This window comes from Passer montanus, unplaced genomic scaffold, assembly GCF_014805655.1.
Source record: "Passer montanus isolate IOZ18808 unplaced genomic scaffold, ASM1480565v1 scaffold132, whole genome shotgun sequence".
NCBI classification, from domain to species: domain Eukaryota; kingdom Metazoa; phylum Chordata; class Aves; order Passeriformes; family Passeridae; genus Passer; species Passer montanus.
In genome coordinates this window covers 1,091,769-1,113,095 of record NW_024360055.1, presented here as the reverse complement: position 1 = coordinate 1,113,095, position 21,327 = coordinate 1,091,769, and the positions used below count along the sequence as shown (strand labels likewise).

Genomic DNA, 21,327 nt, shown 5'->3' with positions numbered 1-21,327 from the left:
GCTGATGTTCCCTTTGTGCCCCAGCTCTGAGGAGCATCCCTGCACAGGGAGGTTCAGCTGTGGCTTTATCTGAAGCAGCCTCCAGCCCTGCTGGGGTGAGATAGGGCAGTGCCCGCGGGGACGCAGAGGTGCCCCTGGCAGGGACCCAGAGGTGCCCCTGGCAGGGACCCGCTGCCAGCCTGAGCCAGCCACCCCTGGGGCAATTCCCGCTGCTGGGGACCCTGACTGCCAGCCCTGCTTGTGCCCTTCCCTCTGGGCACAAGACCTGGAGTCTGAGCCTCCTTCTCAGCCTGGCAATAATTCCCTGCAATTTCATTGTCTGCCACTGCAGCCTCCCTGCGTTTGTTTCTTGGGCTTGCTTTGAGTTTTTTCACTGTTATTATTTTGAAAGCTCCTGTGACTTGCAGCCAACTTTCAAAAATGTGCCCCCTATTGTAAGTTTTGGAGCTGCTGCCGTGTCATTGGTTAGAAATGAATGGCAGATGAGCTGGAGTGAGTGAGCAGTTACTTGTTGGGATCCCTCCCAGGGCAGGAAGGCGGAGTTCTGAGCTGCTCGCAGCCTTGCTCAAATAAGAGCCCAAACAAATAGGTGCTTTTTGCTGTGGGTGAAACATCAGGTAACTTTTTGTAGCAAGCAAAAATGTAAATGATGAGAGGAATTTTGGTTTAGGGTATTGTCTGTGCTGAATTTTTAATTTTTACTTAAATTAATTAAAACTTGTGTAGTTCAAAACACACTGATAATACAGCAGCGCTCATCTTGAGAGATCCACAATGGACAGTTGCTGTCCTAAAAACAAACAGGGTAATTATCAAAGCTATATACATACACAAATTACGTAAATTATATATAAAAATATATAAATCTGTTATTTCTCCTGATGATGGCCACCAGCCTCACCTGGTGTGTGACAGCACCTCTTGGTGATTAGACATTCTTGCTGTTGAAGTCCCCCAGCCTATTGCACCTGTATCTGTTCAGATGAGAGAATTGGGCATTAAAGAAACAAAATCTTGCCCCCAAATCAAAAGTAATAACAAGGTTTTGCCTACAAAAGTTGGTAAATTAGTGACTTGGGGTTTTTTTCTATGTTGTATTGCTTGGTTTTTTTAATTAAGAGCTCTCTAAAGGCATCTTTTATTCAGACTTGCCAGGACACATGTGCTTTATCATTGGCATGAGTCAGGTGGAAAATAGTTTCCTGCCTGTTTAGACTCTCTTTGCATTAAAAATTATATATTATTGATGATGTGTGATATATTTAATTCTGTTGTTTTGTGAAATTGTGTTTGGAGCAGTCTCTGAGCAACCCAGCTGTATCTTTGGGGAAAGCAGTAAGAGATAGAATCGACTGATTTCATATTTGAGCTGACAGAGGGGAACATTTCCAGGTGACACAGACAGGTACTGCCTTGGCCATGGCACAGGAGCACTGAGGGAGAGTGGTGGTTCCTACTGAGGCTCTTCAGCAATGCACTGATGTGTCAAAAGAACTCTTTTTATCCTCAGTTACGGTACATTTGTTTGGGTCCAAGTCCTGGGGCTGCTGGCCTTGGGAATCCACGTGGACATAACCAAAATTCTGGTGGCTAATTCCTCTCTGCCTGTCTAGGGGATGTGTGGCAGGAGGCTGTTTTACCAAACGCCATCAAGGGTTTAATAAAACTGAGCTTTCTCTACCACACAATTCCTGCAAAAACAGTCTGAATGAAGAATTTGGAGAGATTTTCGGGAGGCTTTTACTGAAAAGAGCAGACTTTAAGATCATATCCAAACGAATCGGCTGCAGGGACTCTTAACCTGAAATATTTCCGTGAATCAGCGCCCGCTCGGGGAGTGCCCGGCGCTGCTCCCGTTTAAAGCCCGGAGCTGGCCGGGCCCGGAGCAGCTCGGCAGCGTGTGCGGGGAGCCCAGCGCCGATGAGCCGGCAGTAAGTGAGGGGTGCTGGGCAGGGTTTGCTCCACGGTTACACCCGGACCTGGGGGTGATCGCTGCTCTCACAACTTCTGCTGGCTGCAGGTGCATCAGAGTCTCTGTTAGAACTCGCTCAGAAATGCTCTTGTCCTTATGCAGTTTGCTGTGGTTTAGAATTGAAAAACTGGACTTCTCATAATATGAATGAGAAGACAGGTTCTCTGTTAGAGCTCCTTCAGAAATACTCTTGTCCTTATGTAGTTTGCTGTGGTTTAGAACTGAAAAACTGGACTTCTCATAATGTAAATGAGAAGACAGATTCTCTGTTAACACAGATGCTCTGTTAGAACTCCCTCAGAAATATTCTTGTCCTTATGCACGAAGACAGATTCTCTGTTAACACAGATTCTCTGTTAGAGCTCCCTCAGAAATGCTCTTGTCCTTACACTGTTTGCTGCAGTTTAGAATTGGAAAACTGGACTTCTCATAATACAAATTCAAGCTCCTTCAGAAATACTCTTGTCCTTATGTAGTTTGCTGTGGTTTAGAATTGAAAAACTGGACTTCTCATAATACAAATGAGAAGACAGATTCTCTGTTAGAGCTCCCTCAGAAATAGTCTTGTCCTTATGCAGTTTGCTGCAGTTTATAATTGAAAAACTGGACTTCTCACAATACAAATGCAGGAATTGAAATAGTAGGAATTTGGAACCAAGTGGATTTAACTGGCTAAGAACAAAGCTGAGAAATAAAAGGGATGTCCAAGGGATAAGGCAGCTCTTGCTTTTTTATGCTTTGCTGAAGTGTGTGGGATTTTCTGAAATCTTTATAAATACTTTTGCAGCAAATGGTAGAGAAGAGAACACAGCCAAGCTCTGTTGTCTGCTGCACTCACTCCTGTTGCAGGTTTTCACCAAAGTATTTGTAGCTTAATTTAACAGGTGAAGAGACAGTGTAACTCACAGGTGTCACCTGCCTTAAAACTTTATTTAGCTCCATATTGTTTATTTTAGCAGGGAATTTTTTTTTTCATGTCTCTAGGTAAAAATATCCTGCTTATATTTGCAACAGCTCATCTTTTGCCACAGTTTTTTCCCCTTTTCCCTGATCAGATCTGCACTGTCCAACCTTCTGCCAAGGAAGGAGGTTTGTACTCTGTATGGGCACGGCCAGCCTTATTAAAAGTGCTGAATTTCATCAGATAGCACTGGCAAAGCTGCCATTGCCATAGGGGTAAGAAGCTCTTTGTGGGGATCAAATACTAATTTTTCAGGTGACTGTTTTTATTCCATGATTGTGAGGAAATACCCTTTACAGTTCATTTGGGTTTGCTCTCTAGCATGAATGCCTTGGGCCTCAGAGGGAGGGAAATAAAAAAGCAGTAGGGTGTTGATGTGGTGAGGAATTTTGCCCCCGTGGTGGAACATTGCTGGATGCATTTCATCTCTTCTGTTGGTGAGGCTGCCTTGGTGTGACCTTCCTATTTTGGGAAAGTCTGTAATAGGTTACATGCAGTTAATAAATATCCATTATTTTTCTGCATGTTTCAGTCTTGGTGATTGTAGATTGGCAAAAGAAAAGCTGCTGTGAGTGTGGGGCACTGGTGAGGGGTCAGTTCAGTGCATGAACTGGGCACTGGTGGTGACAGAGGGACCTGGTGACCCTGGGCCTTAAATCAAGGTGTGCAAGTGCAGTGTTAAACCCATAAATGCATATTGCCAACTGTAGTTTTGAATTGCATTTGTAGAAACAGTGGATTTTTGTTGAGCCTCAAGTACATGAGTAAGTCAGTAAACTTTGCTAACAGTGTAGCACTATGCACAGAATGGGAGAAACAATCAAGCATTTCATCAGCCTCCTTGCTGTCTCTTGCCAACTTTTTCGGGCTGTCCTGCACTGCATCAGGCCTGCTGGACATTATTTTCCATCTATCATTTGAAGCCAGATGGAAAATGAATCCTCTGTATATTGATAGAGTTATTTCATAACAAGGGAAAAGCTTTTTGTCATGTGCCTGTGCTGGTTCAACCTATAAATCAGCTTTTATTGTCTGCTTGTGTTTGTGTTGGGAAAATGAAATGAGGATCAGTAGGAGGTTTGTGAAGAGCATGTGAAGGCTGCAGTTGGATGTTTTTCTCTCTGGTACAGTCCAGGTGCATGCCTGGACCATGCTGTTCTCCAGTGCTCCAGGTGTATCTACAGGTGCCAGGGAGTGGCAGCCCCACACCTGCCCAGTCTCACCTTGCCCTGGGCATCTCCTTTGGTTCAGGGCACGGGGCAGTGCTGGGGGCTCAGCCTGGGAGTGCTGGTTTCCCTGGCTGGGAGAGACCTGAGGAGCAGGCTGGGAGAGCTGGGGATGTCCAGCCTGGACAGGAGAAGGCTCCAGGGTGACCTTAGACCCCCTTCCAGTGCCTAAAGGGACTAAGGGAGCTGGAGAGGGGCTTGGGACAAGAGCCTGGAGTGACAGGACACAGGGAGTGGCTCCCACTGCCAGAGAGCAGGGATAGATTGGGAAGGAATTGTTCCCTGTGAGGGTGGGCAGGGCCTGGCACAGGGTGCCCAGAGCAGCTGGGGCTGCCCCTGGATCCCTGGCACTGCCCAAGGCCAGGCTGTACGGGTCGGCCTAGGACAGTGGAAGGTGTCCCTGCCTGTGACACTGGTGGGGTTTTAAGGTCTTCTTAGTTACAGAATGAGCCATCAGGTCTGGTCTAATTTTTTGATAGAGGAGAACGTTTCATTTTTTGCCTTTCTTTCTCGTGGATGAGTTCCTGTCACTGTGCACAGCCCTCTGGAATGCCTCCCTGCCACTGGGAAGTTTTATTGCAGGTGAACTGGGCTGACAGGCAGAATCTTTGTTTTTTTCTCTTTCGCTGGGAAAATCTTCATCTGATGATCAGAAGCAAATAGTTACTATGAAAATTAGAAGTTGAATTGCTGCCTACTTGCCAATATTAGAATTATTCAGATCAAGTTTGATGGCTGCTTTTTTACTGAACCAGTGTTACCCAGCCCAGGGGAGTTCCATTATCTCTGTGCTGCATTCCCTGCTATGGTTTATTCCTTACAGTGATTCCCCTAATCCTTAAGTACAGGAAACCCTCCTTATTTATCTTCAAACTGTGGGATTGCCCCTTTTCTCTCCAAAGTAGAAAGCCAATCATTGCTAATTTGTTTCTCTGCTTTTATGTTTAGAGAAACTTTTGGAATATTCTAAGGAGACCTTTTAAGAATTTATGCTGGTTTTATCTGATGTAAAGTTAGTTTTCTTCCTAGTAGCTTATAGGGGGCTGTGGTTTGAATTTTTGCTGGAAAAAAAGAGGTTGATAACACAGGGGTGTTTTAGTTATTGCTGAGCAGGGCTCACACAGCACCAAGGCCTTTTTTGCTGCCCACCCAGCAGTGGGCTGGGGGTGCAGAGGAGCTGGGGACACAGCCAGGCCAGCAGCCCCAGGGGTGGATGTTCCCCTCCTTATGGCATCCCAGGGGTGGATGTTCCACTCCTTGTGGCATCCCAGGGGTGGATGTTCCACTCCTTATGGCATCCCAGGGGTAGATGTTCCACTCCTTGTGGCATCCCAGGGGTGGATGTTCCACTCCTTGTGGCATCCCAGGGGTGGATGTTCCCCTCCTTGTGGCATCCCAGGGGTGGATGTTCCCCTCCTTATGGCACCCCAGGGGTGGATGTTCCACTCCTTATGGCATCATGCTCAGCATACAGAGCTGGGGGAGGAAGGAGCAGGGGGGGATGTTAGAAGTGATGGTGGTTTTCTTCCCAGGTGATGGAGCCCTGCTCTCCTGGGCGTGGCTGAACACCTTCCTGCCCATGGAAAGCAGGGAATAAATTCCTTTTTTGCTTTGCTTGCATGCACAGCTTTTATAGAGTCATAGAATGCCAGGCTGGCTTGGGTTAGAAGGAACCTTATAAAATTCATCATATTCCACCCCCTGCCATGGCAGGAACACCTTCACTAGCCCAGGTTACTCCAAGCCCCATCCAGCCTGGCCTTGGGCACTGCCAGGGATCCAGGGGCAGCCCCAGCTGCTCTGGGCACCTGTGCCAGGGCCTGCCACCCTGCCAGGGAACAATTCCTTGGCAGTATCCGATGTATTCCTGCCCTCTGGCAGTGGGAAGCCATTCCCTGTGTCCTGTCAGTTCATTATGAGCAGTCCTATCCCATGTATTCCTGCCCTCTGGCAGTGGGAAGCCATTCCCTGTGTCCTGTCACTGCAGTTCATTATGAGCAGTCCCTCTCTGGCTTCCTTGGAGCCCCTTCAGATGCTGGAAGGTGTGTGAGGTCTCCACACCACCTTCCCTTTTCCTTTACCTGTTAAAATGTCTGGCCCTCAAGCCACGAGTTACTCTTCCAGTTCCCTCCCCATCCCACCAGGGAGCAGTGAGCACGTGCCTCTTTGGGCTCAGTTGCCATCTGGGGTTAAAGCAGGACACAAATTAAAGCCAGGCTTTAGCCAGTGTGGAAAGACGTGCAGTTCCATTAGAAATCCATCTTGTTCTCAGAGCAGGGCTGTGGAATTAGGTCAGGCACACCCTGCGTGTTTCCTGCTTGCTCATATTTCTGAGAATAATTGTACATGGCAATGTTTTTGTAGACTTAAAGGAGTGTTGTCACCTTAAAAATGAGTTGTTTGGAGTTTTATTTCTGTCGTGATGGTTAGGCTGCGGTTTAGGAAGAGGGGAGGATTGTTCACCAGCTGATTCACTCTCTGCTGGTGCTTCCTCACCGTTTGCAAACCAAATGGTGAAGTAAAGCCACTGGTTTCTACTATTCTTACTCTCTTGCACCTTCTCTCTGGCCATGCAGATGACAGTGAGACCCTGTATAAGCTCTCAATGGATTTTGGCAGCTAGGCTTTTCATGATTTTTCTTTGAAGTTTCTGTGAAGTTATTCATACCTAAAATACTCTCTAATGGCTCTTTAAAAAAAATTCCAGTGAGTATATATTTATAGTAAAATATTGTATTTATGTAATACATTAAATAAAAAGTAGAAACCAGCATGTTTGTACTGATGCTTTTGTTTTCTCTTGCTTTAATAAAAGTGCTGTATCTAAATGGGATTTTTCTGCTGGCCACTTTGCAATATTTGAGTTTCTTTTCATGGCACACATCACCTTGTTCCTGGTGCTCTGTGCAAGTGAAGCCATTCAGCTCTTCCAGTAATGGGCTGAGAGCTGCATTGGGCAGTGGCTTTGGATGTGCTTTAGATCCCTTAGGGTGGGGAAGGATAATGTACTGAAGATGTCACAGCCTCTTTACATTCCAGAACACTTCCTTAAGCATTGCAAAGATCAGCTTCTTTATCTCTGCAAAACCTTTGCAGCATTAATTGTTTGTACCAATGGTGCATTGCAAAATTAAAGTGTTTCAACTTCATGATTAAAAACAACTTAAATATGACTTCCATGTTTTTCCCTCAGCAAAAGACAAGGCTCTAGAGAAGTTCAAATAGAGATGATTTCAGTGGGACCACCAGCACAGGGTCTGGAGAACAGAGATGTTTGTGCAGTTGCACAGCTCATTCTTGACATTGTTGTGTTCCAGAGGAAGGAGTGGCCCACATGCTCCATGTACGGCCAGAGCCAGATGGGAATTTTGGTTTTTTTTATTCTGATACTGATTCAATTAAAAAAAATTAAAATCCCAGCCTTTCTCTGGCTGGAGGAGCTCTTTCTCTGATCTTTAGTGCTGAATGTGACATGGGGCTTTTGCTGCTCCTGCGTGCCCAGCTCCCACAGTCCAGCTGTGAGGCTTCATCTCCTCTGTGGGCTCGTCCTTACCTGCTCCTTCAGGATCTGAGCATGCAAACAAATCACAGAGAAGTGAGGAAAGACATCAGGCTGCCTGTTCACTGCTCCTGAGCCATCCTGTGCTACCAGCCAATTTACACTTCCCAGAGGGTGGAAACGTGCGTGGCAGGAGCCCTGTAAGGAGGGTGGTGACCTGGCAGTGTTGGTCCTGCTAGCACAGGGGAGCTGCTGGTGCAGGGCAGGGAGTGAGCAGTGAACGTGCTCCAGCTCAGCAACACCTGAGTAGGAGTGGGGCTGCTGCTCTGAGCCTGGGGATTAGGTCTCTGCCTCTGTGTCCCTGCTTTCTCTATAAAACACTTCCCTGCAGTGCTTCCCAGGGCTCTAGGAGCAATGAGCAGTTAATATTTGTAAAAAGCTTTGAAGCTGAGTGGTGCTAATTATTATTTATAGGCATTCATTCTCACCACGGGTAGTTCTCCTTGATCCTGGGCATGAAAGGAAACCAGGACATTTGTAAGCTGGTCAGGCAGGAGTTTGGCCTTGAAGTCTTTATGTACTTGTTTCCCCACTGGGTTCTGGGTGTGTTTGTAATATATTTGTCACATTAAATGATCAGTTTGGGGATTTATTGTACCAGCCAGATGTGCCAAAAGATCTTTACTCATTTCCCTCAATTCTGCTGACACATGACATGCAGGATTTTGGCATGCCAGGAGACAGGGAAATGCCATCAGCCTGAGCTGGGTCGGATGATCAGCAGGACTGGGTGTTCCACTTCCAGGAAAGGGGAAAATCAGATCTTGTGCTTGGGAGAGCCACCACATTGCAAAGGGCAGCTGTTTTCAGCAGGTTTTGCTGGTGCTCAACTTTGTTGAAGAGAACAGAAAAGAAGGAGGGGAAAGTTGTCAAACAGCTGGGACATTTTTTCCCTGACAATCCTGCTTAGCAGATGAAGCAGCAGAAGAGGGGGAATGACAAGGGAAAATGGGTGTATTGTAGTTCCTGAGTAACTGGTGATACTTCTGTAAATAATTTCTGAGCTGCTGTAGTTAAGGACTCTGCTGAAGGGTGTGCAGGGTCTCTGCATTTAGTTCAGAGCTTGAGGTGATGAACAAAGATTTCAACATTTGCCCATCCCAGTTTGGTTGTTGTGAAATTCAGTCTGTTGGTGTTTCGTGCTATTTGACATCACTTAAATGGGGCTTGTGAGGCAGAGCTCTGGGGAAGTTAGGGAGTCTAAGTGTCCCTGAATAACTCTGTTCTTTGCCTTCATATACTCTACTTACTGATTTGATTTCCTGCCTAATTTCTCCTCTCTGCTGAGTAATGCATTAAATAATCAAGAGATTGTTCAGGCACTGCAAGGGGAGGTTGTTGGCAGAGCTGCAGCAATTCAGCACTGCTGGAAGAAAGAGGCCCAAGAAGTAAATTTTATGCTTATCTTGTTTTCTTAATGGAGTTCTTGTCAGCTCACAGAACAAATCCTGTTCCCTGGTGAGTGTGGTAGCATCAGCTTTGTCAGGGATTTTGTTTCAGTGTAGGAAAATTAATGCTGGGGGAAAAGAGTTCCTGAGCACTGCCCAGTGTGGTGTCTGTTCCTCTGAGCAGCCTGGGCTAGTGGCAGGTGTCCCTTGAGATGCTTTAAGGTCCCTCCAACCCAGAGCATTCTGGGGTTCCTCCTGACAGCCAGCAGGTCTCAAGAATGACTCCCTTTAAGGACTTTCCCTTAGGGTCAGGGTTATGATTATATATCTGCTCAACAAGGGTGTTCTTTTCCCTATCTCATAATACCTTTCCCTAAGTAAATCAAACTGCATTAAAAAAAAAAAACAACAGGTTTTGGCTTTCAGTGCAGTACCAAATTTTAAAGCATTTTGGTTCAGATTACAGGTTGCAGAATGTTCTGAGTTAAGAGGGACCCACAAGGATCCTTAAGTCCAACTCTTCAGTGAATGGCCCATGCAGGGATTGAATGTACAACCTTGGTGTTATCAGCATCCTGCCCCAGCCAACTGAGCTAATCTCAGGGTCAAACCATACAATATAATAATTCAGTGAATGTATCTGAAATCACGTTATTAGTTGTATAAAGACTTTAACATTTGCAGTCTTGAAAAATTCCATTTCCTCACAATAACTACAGTGCTGTGAAACAGGGGAATAGTTGACTTTTTGTTCCACTAGGCATTGTCAATTCTGGAATTGATTTAAAGGCCTTTGGGGGGAAGAGGTAGGGATGAGCTTTTTTTTCCCTTCAGGGTGTTTTAGAGTATGTGGGTCTTCATATTTAGATTTCCCTCCACGCCCCTGTGTCCCAGTGCCTGGCACTGCTGACATTCTCCTGCCCCTTTGCTGCTCTGGCACACAAGAGAAGAGGGCAGAGGGTTGCTCAGGTTGTTCACGTGGAGTTTGTGTTACTTCTGATCAGGTGAAAGATTTGTTCATGTGTGACCACATCCATCCCACCTAAGGAAAGGTTCTTCCCCAGAGGGGGCTGGGCACAGCCCCAAAGCTCCTGGGACAGGGTGGGATTGTTGGGCTGTCTGTGCAGGGCCAGGAGCTGCAGTGATCCCTGCGGGTCCCTTCCAGCTCAGGATGTTCCATATTCTCCCTGGAGGATGGCTGGTCACACAGTTCATTGTGGGTGGTCCTGCAGCAGCAGGGAGGTGAGCTCTCATGCTGATGTTCTCCTCAAGATATTCCATGAGTCTCTTCCCAGGTACAAGGCAGCATTCACAGGGGCTCCTGCTGAGGGGTTTCTCCAGGGTCCAGGCAGCCAGGACAGGAAAGCAGCCTGGAGGTGTGGGGAGTGGGAGTTTTCCCACACTGGGTATTTTGGTGAGGGCAGAGGGCAAGGCAGTGCTCTGGGTGCTGTTCAGGTTGCTGGGACTGAGATCACCCTTGGGGGCTCCTTGTGTCACTGTGCTGCCAGCCATGGCCTTTAAAAAAAGAAATGGTTTTGTTGTTGGCAAAAATCTTCCTTTGGATGACCATCACATGGTGTTTAAACAGCAGATTTTCTAAAAATATACAGATATAATAATGCTGGCAACTTAGAATTGGGTTTACAGAACAAAGGAATGAATTGTTACTCATTTTTTAAATTCTCATTAGGAATAAAATGCTTAATTCAGACTGCCAGTAACAATGAGCTTGAAACCCACTACTGAACTGCTCATTAAGGCCTTCAACCTCAGCAGGTGCTGGCCAGAAAACTCAGCAACTCTGACTTGGCATTTTGCTGTTTCATTAGTGCTGTGTTTTATGTGCTTTGTCTCTGCCAGGCGTCAGGGATGGCACCTGCAGGCCATGCACTCATCATTCAGCCAAGGGAAAGACACAGGACAATTGTTCTGCAGGGGGGACATTGGAAAAATTCATTAACGAGGAAATTGGTGTTTTATGTGTGAGAGAGTGAAAGGAAAACACTTGAAGCCAAGAAGGGAGAGCTGGTTCTTGTCCAGAGCAAAGCAAATGTCAAGGAGAATGAGGGAAAGAGACAGCAAAGAGATCTGATCTGTTAGGAGATAGAAAGGAGTGAAGTGGGTCTTAAAGATAGGAGGAGGAAGAAATTTTACTTGGAAAAAAAAGGAAGCTGTGTCTCTGCATATGCTGGAAGAGCATTCCAGATGTGAGTGGCAGTGGTTAAAGCATCCTGTGTGGGGCTGCTCCTGCCATGGCTGCTCTGCACCACCCAGGTGTTTGTTGTGGGACTGTAGGAGGCTAAATACTGGGGGGAGCACTGTGTGACAGCATAGCATAAATCAGGAATAAAGAACCAAAACCAAGCAATGACTGAGAGCAGGGAACCTCCTGGTCAAACCTCAGAGTGGTTAAGAGGCAATGCCTGAGCTGTTAACTGGGAAAATGTTACATTTCAGGCTGTAACCATGTTATAGAGCTCATTTGGCCAGGACTGAGAGTCAAGAATATAAACACTTTTAAAGGGCTCTAGAGGTCTGGAGGAGTTGCCAGGAAAGTATTTGCAGGAACACACATGTGATTTAAATACATCAGTGGCTTTAGACTTAGCTTTAAAAAAGTGAAGATCTATAAATTAAATAGATTTAATAGACCCCTGATTACTTTAAAATCTTTTTTTCCCCTCTTCCCAGGTGGGGGTAGGGGCATAGCCATAAGCCTCTGAAACACAGTTAAATACCTGAAGAAATGCCTTTTGCACCTGGGGGACCTTGTTTGTAGTACCAAACACAGAGATTTTAACTTCATTGCTTGGGAGTTCCTTCCCAAACTAACAACCTGGATTCTCTCTGCAGCTCTTCTCTTAGGAAACGCCACCAGCTCCTCACAGCACGGAGGCCCAGCATGAATGGGAACTGTGCTGGGGGCACAGACTGGTTGAGGAATCTGGAGTCCAGTTGTCCTGTGGAAAACAGAACTGTAGCAGCCCATGAGTCAGAAAAAAGTTCCGTGGTGTTAGGAGGTCACAGCCCTGCAGTTCCCAGGACTGAGGGTAAGGATAATGCCCTCAACCTCGTAATCTTTGAGGGAGATTATTTTTGGGGCTTTAAGGGGTGTAATATTTTGGAAAATGTTCCAGTATCACAGGCAGTTTGCACTGGGCAGTATGTGCCCTGCCTGTGCCAGGCTGCTGCAAAGGTCAGAAGTTCACAGCAGAGTTCAGCATCTTGGCAAAACCAACCCACAGGAGTGCCCTGGCCAGCCTGGAGCTGGCCCTGAACAGGTTCGCTGCAGGCATCTGGGCATCCTGTGTGCCCACCACGGACTGGCACCGGGCACTGCTGCCTTACACCACTCTGGTGAGGTGTGTGCTGCTGCTCAGCTTCCTGTGGGAGTCCTGCCAGCAGACTGGGTCTGCATTTCTGGCCTTGTTTAATGCCTGGGTTCCTGCCCTTTTCAGCTGAATCCATCTTGCTTTAACAAGGAACATTAAGCACCATGGCTCACCAAAACATCCAGCTGCTGGTTCAGTTCAATAACAGTCTGGTTTTATGTCATATAACATCACCCTGACAGTTATGGCATCCTTAATTATTGCATGACTCAGTTTTCTCATTTCAGTAGGAAGTGTTACTATGAAATGATGTTTTTCAATAAATTCTCTGTTCCCCTCACAATGTTTGTTTGTGTCCCTCAGGTTTGGATTCTGAATGCCGACACAACACTTGCCCAGTGAATCCCCAGATCTGTAGCATGCTGTCTGCTCCTGAAGAACCTCACAACTGCCATATCCCAGATGGAAATAAGAGACAGCTGGAATATTTTAATACCCAGGAACGCCATGGCTGTGCATTGTCTTCAAGCAGCAGTTCCCAGACAGTAGCTCCAGAGAAGGTGACCCTGGTGGTGGATGGCACCCGCTTTGCAGTGAATCCCCAGATCTTCACTGCTCACCCTGACACCATGCTGGGAAGGTGGGTCACTTCTCTTACCTTCAAGGTAGTACCTCAAGACAATGTTAAATTTTTTTAATGGAATAAACATGTAATGTTTGTTTTGTGGTCTCATCTGTACACGTGGTGACCTCAGTCAGAATTTGGCTGTGAATGAGTCCTGGAAGACCTGACCAGATGGAGAGTTGGTGGTTCTCTGGATAAGTCTCCCTTTAGTCCGTGTCCATCAAAAAATGCACACTTTTAGCCAAAGGTGGTCTCCTTTTCCTTCTCCCCAAGTGTTTGCCTGGTGTGTCAGCTGAACATCTGTCTGCAGCTGATAACCTTCTTCCTGAATGGGGGATATGGTAATGCTCCATCCCTTCCTTCTGCCACCTCTTGATACTCTCCAAAAAAGAAGTCACTCAGCTCCTACTGAGAGGTTGGAGCCTGTTGCTGCACCAAGAGCTCCTCTGTGCTGTATTGCCAGCACTTCCACCTCTCTGGCCAAAGGGTTCTGTTGGGTCACTGACCCTTGCATGGGTTATTGTGTAAAACAAGGCATCCAGAGTCATGTGGAGTTATCTGGAATAGGTCAGTGCAAGGGCTTTATTGCCAGGGGATTTTCTGCCCCAGGACTGAATGATCTGTTCCTTTGGCTTGTTCCTTGGAGTGCAGTAGCCAGAGCAACAGAGGCCTCCCTGAGCCAGCTCTTGTCCTTATTTACTACGGAAGAGATTGGAGTGGAGGTTTGAGTTACTGTATCTGTGTCCCTGCTGGGCTTCATCACAGAATCCTGGAATGTCCTCAGCTGCAAGGGACCTTGAAGCTCAGTTCATTTCACTGCCTGCCTTGGGCAGGGACCTTCCACTAGCCCAGGTTACTCCAAGCCCCATCCAGCCTGGCCTTGGACACTTCCAGGGCTGGGGCGATCACTGCTTCTCTGGGCAGCCTCTGCCAGGCCCTCCTCGCCCTCACAGAAAAGAATTTTCTAACCCCAGTGCACCTGTTTGTCTCTGGAATAAATGCATTTCAATGTTCTTGTGCTCTTACACTGTTCCTTACCTCTTCCAGAATGTTTGGGCCAGGCAGAGAATACAATTTCACGCGGCCAAACGAGAAGGGCGAGTACGAGATCGCAGAAGGGATCAGCTCAGCCGTGTTCCGCACCGTGCTGGTAAGGGCAGCTCTGCAGGTGGGGGGAAAAGAAAAATATCTGTTTGTCACATGTGCACAGCTGAGTCATCTCCAGGCAGCTGCACTCCCTGGAACATTCTCATTTTACATTTTGCATTGTGATTTCTAAAGAAAAAACATAGCTTTGGTATAAGTCCGCATTTCAGATATTTGCTTGTGTTGCCTTTTACCTTTTTTGTGTCCTGCTGTTGTAATTCCTGAGCTGTATCCTGACCTTGTGGTTGCATATAAATGCATATTGCTTATTATGATATTATGAAACCCTGTGCCATGGAAAAGTTTTAACTGGAGCTCACAATTTATCAGACCCTAGAGGATCTGCAAAAAGATGTAGATTCTCGAGCAAGCAGAGCTGTTTTACTGTGCACAGAGCTATAAACAGTTTCAGTATCTCTCCACTATTAGTAAACAAAATAAAGAACTAATTAGGAATTACCATAGTCCAAGATATTAATAATTTTTCTTTCCAAAAAATGTCCTTTTATTCACAGGATTATTACAAAACTGGAATCATTAACTGCCCTGATGGGATTTCCATCCCAGACCTTCGAGACACATGTGATTACCTCTGCATAAACTTTGATTTCAACACAATCAAATGTCAAGATTTAAGTAAGTATGGAGAAAAATTGGCTCTTAGGAGATCATCTGCAGGACGTTGAGCACTCTGATCCTGATTCAGTGCAGTTCTTAGTCCTGAGCTTTAGTTTAAGCATGAACACATGGATTTCACTGGGGCTCAAGTTGCATTTAAACAGCTTCCTTTTGCCTGCTTCAGTCCAAAGTGACCGAATCCTTCAGAACACAGAACACAGGCACTTTGCTCCAAAAGCAAATTATAAACATTTTAGCCTCTTTTTCTAACAGAGGCTGAGCAGAGCTTGCTGTTACTGCCAACAAAATGAAGGCTAAAAGCAGGATTATAACCCCTATCCAAAATGTACCAGAGAATCATGAATAATTTAAGATAAAGGCTGATGGGCAGAGCAGGAACCAAGGATACCAAATGTGTGGAGAGCAGTAGAATTCCTGGTCATGAAGGGATTTGATTGGGAGCAGCTTTTTGGTGGGCATGCTGGCAAAAAGAAGTACTTTTAACACAGGCAGGTCTGTGCAAGGCACTTTACTGAAATGGGGTGTGTGGTATCATAACACAGGCTGTGGGTGGAATTTCCTGCCCTGTTCTCTGGTGAGTGCTGCCTTCACAGGGAAGGCAGCAAAATATACTTTCAAGGGCAGAGGTTGTTGCTGGAAATTCAAGTTAAGTATCATAATGAATTAATTATTCAGTCTGTTACTGTTTCACTGTATTGATTAGAGCATGGTGGGTTTTTAATGGGAATGGAATGGTTCTGCAGTGCAATTTGCATCCCATTTGAAATGCAGTCTGCACTTCTGACTTTGCCAGTTCTGGATCTGGAGGCTGTTGATGTGTCTGAACATATGCTGAGCATTTTGTCTGAAGAAGAACTCTGGCTGTGCTCTCGGATGGATCTGGGAAGTGCAGAGCTGAGATATTTTCATGCTGCAGCAAAGCTGCTGTGGTCTGTGTCTCCTCAGGTGCTCTGTTACACGAGCTCTCCAATGATGGGGCTCACAAGCAGTTTGACAGCTACCTGGAGGAGCTGATCCTGCCCATCATGGTGGACAGCGCGCGGAAGGGCGAGCGGGAGTGTCACATCGTGGTGCTGACCGATGAGGACACCGTGGACTGGGATGAGGATCATCCACCTCCCATGGGAGAGGAGTATTCACAAAGTAAGGGCTCTGCACTCTGTTCCACACCCACCCAGCCATAAGGAAAGGACACATTCCCAAACTGGCTTCCTGCAGGAGGAGATGCTGGCACGTGGAGCCCTGATTTGTGTGCTCTGCATGAGCTGGTGCTGCTGGAGGCAGGATGCCTGGCTAGTTAGAGCTGATCCCAGCACTCACTGCACTTTTCCTCCTGTTTCTGCCTCCCCCTTAGCCTTTTCTAGGCTCCTTAATGAGGCAACATTCTTTGCTTTACACTCCCATCACCACCCAGTCTATCGAGACTGTGATTTGCATCTGTGCCTCCCAAAAGGAAGTGCAATTAATCCCAGTGAGGAAAACAGACACCTGAAGTCATCCTTGGAATCCACACCTGGCTTTTGGCACAGCAGGGCATGCCAGAAGCAGGTTCCTATTTGTTGATTCTAATCACCCCTTTTATTTCTCAAGTCCTTTACAGTTCCAAGCTGTACAGATTCTTCAAGTACATTGAGAACCGGGACGTGGCAAAGGCGGTGCTGAAGGAGAGGGGCCTGAAGAACATTCGCATTGGCATCGAAGGTAACGTGCTGCTCCAGCCAGGGAAGTGCATCCCCAGGTGACTCCACAGCCAGCACAGCCTGCTTTCTGCTGGACTCAGGCATTGCCTTGTTTACTCTGTGTTTTGCATTTATCTTTATGAAGCCAGTTAAAATTCAGCATGTTTTTCTTTTACCTCTACTGTGTTCCACTGAAATTGGCCAGGGGGCTTAAAAGTTAAAGGAAAGTGAAAGGTACATAACATGTACGAGAAGGACTTGTCTCCTTAGGAATGAGTAAACAGGAAACAGGAGTCAAATGCCTCCACCTGCTGATCCAAGCTTTCCCTTAGGGAGCTTAGAGAATGCTGGGCTCCGTCCTAGGAGACTTCTTTTTGTAGTAGCTATGTTTGCTCACAGAATGGCTGGTGCTGTGCAGCACCTGCAGGCTGCCTGCACACAGTGCTGCTCCCTCTTGTCAGAGAATCATGGAATGATTTAGATTGGAAAAAGCCTCTGAGGTTATTGAGTCCAACCATTAAACCAGCACTGCTAAGCCCACTACATCCCCAAGTGCCACATCCACATGTCTTTTAAATCCCTCTATGGATAGTGACTTCACCACTGCCCTGGACAGCCTGTGCCAGGGTTGGACAACCCTGGTGAAGAAATTTTCCATAATGTCCAATTTAAACCCCTCCAGCACAGCTTGAGGCTGTTTCCCCTCATCCTGTCCCTGTTCCCTGGGAGCACAGCCCGACCCCCCGGCTGTCCCCTCCTGTCAGAGTTGTGCAGAGCCACAGGGTCCCCCCCAAGCCTCCTTTTCTCTAGGCTGAGCCCCTTCCCAGTGCCCTCAGCCACTCCTGATGCTCCATTCCCTTCCCCAGCTCCGTTCCCTTACCTGGACACGCTCCAGCCCCTCAGTATCTGCCTCGTGAGGGGCCCAAAATTGAGTGCAGTACTCAAGGTGCCTCAGCAGTGCCCAGCACAGGGGGACAGTCGCTGCCCTGGGCCAGCTGGACAGACCATGGCTGCTACAGCCCAAGGTGCCCGTGGCCTTGTTGCCCACCTGGGCTCATGTTCAGCCTTGACTCCTCATTTTCTCCCCACATAACCTCATGACATTCTCATAGTCCTCCTGATTTATCTGGCCCTTTTTCCTTCTCCTCACTGTCTCATGTTTTGGCACATGGGGATGACCTGCTCCTGGAGCTTTAAGTTTTCCTTCTTGAAGGATGCCTGGCCTTCCAGGACTCCTTTTCAGGGGAAAACAAAGCAGTCTTTTGCAAGCCAGTAATGCTAAATGTGGAATCTGAGCATTTGTCTGCTGAGTTGTGCGTGTCTCCCACCCTGACCCCACAGTCACTCCTGCCTGTGTGTTCTGGAATCCTGTTGTCCCTTGGTGAGCCAGGGAGGTGCAGTGGAACTGAGTGGCTGTCTGTGTTCCAGGGTACCCCACGTGCAAGGAGAAGGTGAAGAGGAGGCCCGGTGGCCGCTCCGAGGTCATCTACAACTACGTGCAGCGGCCGTTCATCCAGATGTCCTGGGAGAAGGAGGAGGGCAAGAGCCGCCACGTGGATTTCCAGTGCGTTCGGAGCAAATCCCTGACAAACCTGGTCACGGTGGGGGATGATGTGTCAGAGGACCACGAGGTTATCATGCATCACCCCCCACAAGTGGATGAACTGGACAGGCTGAACGCCCCCTTCTCCCAAATGGTTGTTAACGATCTCCCGGATTAGCGCGGCTCAGGGTGGAGAATCCTGCTGCACGTGGGAGCCTCTGGCCGTAGTGTCATCCCAGCTGATGGGACACAGACTCCTGCAAGGTGCTTTATCCTCGTCCATGCTCTTACTACCTTGTCATATTTCAAGCATGTTAATAAAAGAGCCACAGTCCATAGTCTTAATTGTGCAATCAAAAGCAACGTCTGCTCAGACAAAAAGAAATGACTTCTTGTTTCTACTACAAAGGCTTCCGGATTGTGGGTGCTGAATATTTTATCTAAACTTCTGAAAGAAGAGCACAAGTGTGTGGAAACGTCTCATGTGACATGAGAGAGGAAATTCTGGGCCTGTCAAGACAAAGGTTTCCTTTACCATTAGGCACAGCTTTGTTTTTGTGAGTTACAGAGGAGTGAACATCAAAGCAGGACAGATGATATAGAATATCAACCAGCAGAAATGTAGCACAGTGTGACAGCAAACCCTGAGCATGGAGGAATCTGTTTGCACTGCCACCTGCCTTTGGATCCAGCGTGGTGTGCTGCTGCCCTAGGAAGGAGGAACCAGTTCCATAGGAAGGATATTCACAGGAATTCCCTGTCTGTACTTCTCCATGAGATGGAATCATTGTTTTTAGGGATGTTTTCTGTTAAGTTCAGTAAAATGAGTAGATCATGCTGAAGGAAAACCCAAAAGAGACTGTACCTGATATTTTACCAATAAAAGAAATCTGTTAATATCCAAATAGATGTAAGAAGCTTTCTAGAGGTGACTGTGCATACTGAAGACTTTGAGTTGTCTTCTCCATCCCCCTGCTAAGACAAATAAAGCCAGTGGAGGAGCTCCCAGTTTACTACCTGAGTAAAATCCTTGGTCTCACCAACCTTAGTCAGAATTGCTGTAGACTCTCCAAGGAGCTGCTGCTGCAGCTTTAAAAAACCAGCTGCTTTCTTCCCACTTTGGAGCTGACTGAACCATTTTTGTCAGGCAGGTAAAAAATACCAATAGTAAACCAACCCTAAGAAGAGAAAAATGCACATACCTGGGAACAGCTCTCCTTTGGTGCTCTGAGTGTGTTATCCTGGTCTGTGCAAGGCTCTGGGAGTTTGGGCTCAGGAACAGCAAAGCTGTGACTGTAAGAGCAGGCACACTCCAGGCTGGTTCAGCTCAGGGACATTGGAGCCTCACTGCTCCTGCTCCTGCAGCACTGAGTTCCCTGTGGGAGCTACATGCAGGAATTCCCTGTGGGAGTTCCCTGTGGGAGCTGGTTTAACCCCTGATGAGCACACAGCACGTTCTGCACTGCCCCAGCTGAGCTGAGGGCACTCAGAACTGGGCTGCCTCACAAAGCCATCCCTTCTGATGCCTGTGTAAAGGCTCTGTGTACCCAAAGCAGAGTTTTAAAACATGGTGCTGGTGCAAAGAAAGGCTGAAACCATTCAAGAAGGAGAGAGCCAGAGCTCCTCACAAGGCTGGGCAGGTCAGTGCTCTGGCAAAGGTGTTGAAACCTGCATTGCATGTGTTGTTATCTGGTCAGACTTGGCAAAACTGAGGTTTAGGTGTCAGTCTGGCCCTAGAAAGTTTAATCCTTTTTTGCCAGGCTGCAACATCAAGCAAATTTTTATTGTTCTCCTTCTGACTGCCAAGTGCATGGTTGATTGAGCAGTGAAGTTTGCTGCTGGTTGCTGCCAAGGTGTTTGTGGTTTTCAGTGCAAGCAACATAACAAGATCAAGCAGAAATTTTTAGTTGCAAGTAACAAATCTCTGCCAAGGCACATTTTAGTTTCCATTAGTATGGATACAAGTTCCATTCTCTCAGTGTTTCCATTCTTAGCTTCTTTCCCAAGTGCAGCAAACAGATTTCTTCTAAAAAGAAGTGCCTGTGGGAACATTTCAGGAGCTCCTAAGTGTCCCAGGTGTTCAGATGCCTAAGTTTCTCTTGACTACTTTTGAAAACTCCTCCCTGTGTGTCGTTGGCTCAGTGGAGAGAAGTGTCCTTTGGTGCCTGCTCTGAGCTGGGGTCACATGCAGACACTCCATTGTTGCTCCAGATGAATTGCTGTTTGTGTGGTAGAGAAAGGAAGAGACATGGACCATGAACCTCCACCAGGGGCCAGACCAGCCCCAGTCCTTGCCTTGGTGATGAGCTGTTCCTCAGAAGACAGAAGCACTGTGAGCCCAGCAGTGGTGGAACTTGTCCCTAGGCCCTGAGTGCCCAGCAGTGATGGCCCCAGGCTCTGTGATTGTGTTTTCCAGTGTCTGTTTCTTTCAGGTTTAAGTAGATGAGTGTTGGTATTGCCCAGCTGAGCTGGAATTGGGGGTTCCACACGTTCTGCTCTAAAGACTGAAGTGTGGGTGTTGTTCAGAGTCCTCCTCAGGACTGTGTCAAGGCATCAGGTGCTGGGAGTGGCACCTCAGCAGCACCTTTTGGGATCTGACAGCTAAAGGACCAAGTCCAGCCAAAGCAAATCCCACCTGGTGTGTCCCTGAGCCCAGGGTCAGTGTGGCCTCTGGAAGCATTCAGGCAGTTTATTCAACTGCAGCAGCCCCCCGTGGGAGTTACAGGCTCTCAGTGCCTGTAGAGTTTGTGATTCCCTGGACCTTCAGCATGGAATGCAAATTATCCAGCTCCCATGATTTCCATGCAGTTTTTACTACTTACCCACTGTAGTTTACTGGCTTTCCCAAGTCATTAATAATTTTGGATTTTAAATTTTGTTAGTAGAGCAAGTTCCATTGGAACACTGAATCAAATTTGAAAAGTGTTTGCTTTTCTTCCTCTCACAGTCACCTACTTCAAGTACAAGGTCAACTTTTGTCTTACTCTAGATGTACTGAAGTGCTCCTGTGCTGTGTATGAACCTCAGATGTATGGTTTCTGTATTAAAGTATGAATTATGACATGTTTGGCTCCTTTAAAAATTGTTTTAAATGTGGAATAGAACAGGCAGGGCATGGAGAGCTACAAGGTTTTGTTTCCTTGCTTCATTAAGTGTGGGTTGTGACTCCAAAGTCTCAGGAGCAGTTTGGCATCAGAGCCTGGTTTGCAGGGAGGTGTTCCCACCATTTGTGCTGAGGACCTCAAAGTTTCCTTCAT

The 21,327-nt window shown here is 47.0% G+C and overlaps 1 protein-coding gene across 6 annotated transcripts in view; it reads left to right on the top strand.

Moving 5' to 3' along the window:
• KCTD20 (potassium channel tetramerization domain containing 20) overlaps positions 1 to 21,127 on the top strand; it is a 30,889-nt gene extending 9,762 nt beyond the window's left edge. For 3 of the 6 annotated variants that reach the window (XM_039699343.1, XM_039699342.1, XM_039699346.1), the window contains 7 exons: positions 11,960 to 12,156; positions 12,802 to 13,078; positions 14,111 to 14,213; positions 14,725 to 14,845; positions 15,794 to 15,991; positions 16,439 to 16,549; positions 17,956 to 21,127. In XM_039699343.1, the coding sequence (XP_039555277.1) occupies positions 11,960 to 12,156; positions 12,802 to 13,078; positions 14,111 to 14,213; positions 14,725 to 14,845; positions 15,794 to 15,991; positions 16,439 to 16,549; positions 17,956 to 18,248 (1,300 nt within the window). In that variant the 3' untranslated portion in view covers positions 18,249 to 21,127. Of the gene's footprint in view, positions 1 to 1,777; positions 1,932 to 10,262; positions 10,349 to 11,959; positions 12,157 to 12,801; positions 13,079 to 14,110; positions 14,214 to 14,724; positions 14,846 to 15,793; positions 15,992 to 16,438; positions 16,550 to 17,955 lie in introns of those variants that run through there. The other 3 variants (XM_039699347.1, XM_039699344.1, XM_039699345.1) reach the window with 3 other exon arrangements.
• Positions 21,128 to 21,327: the final 200 nt, after the last annotated feature.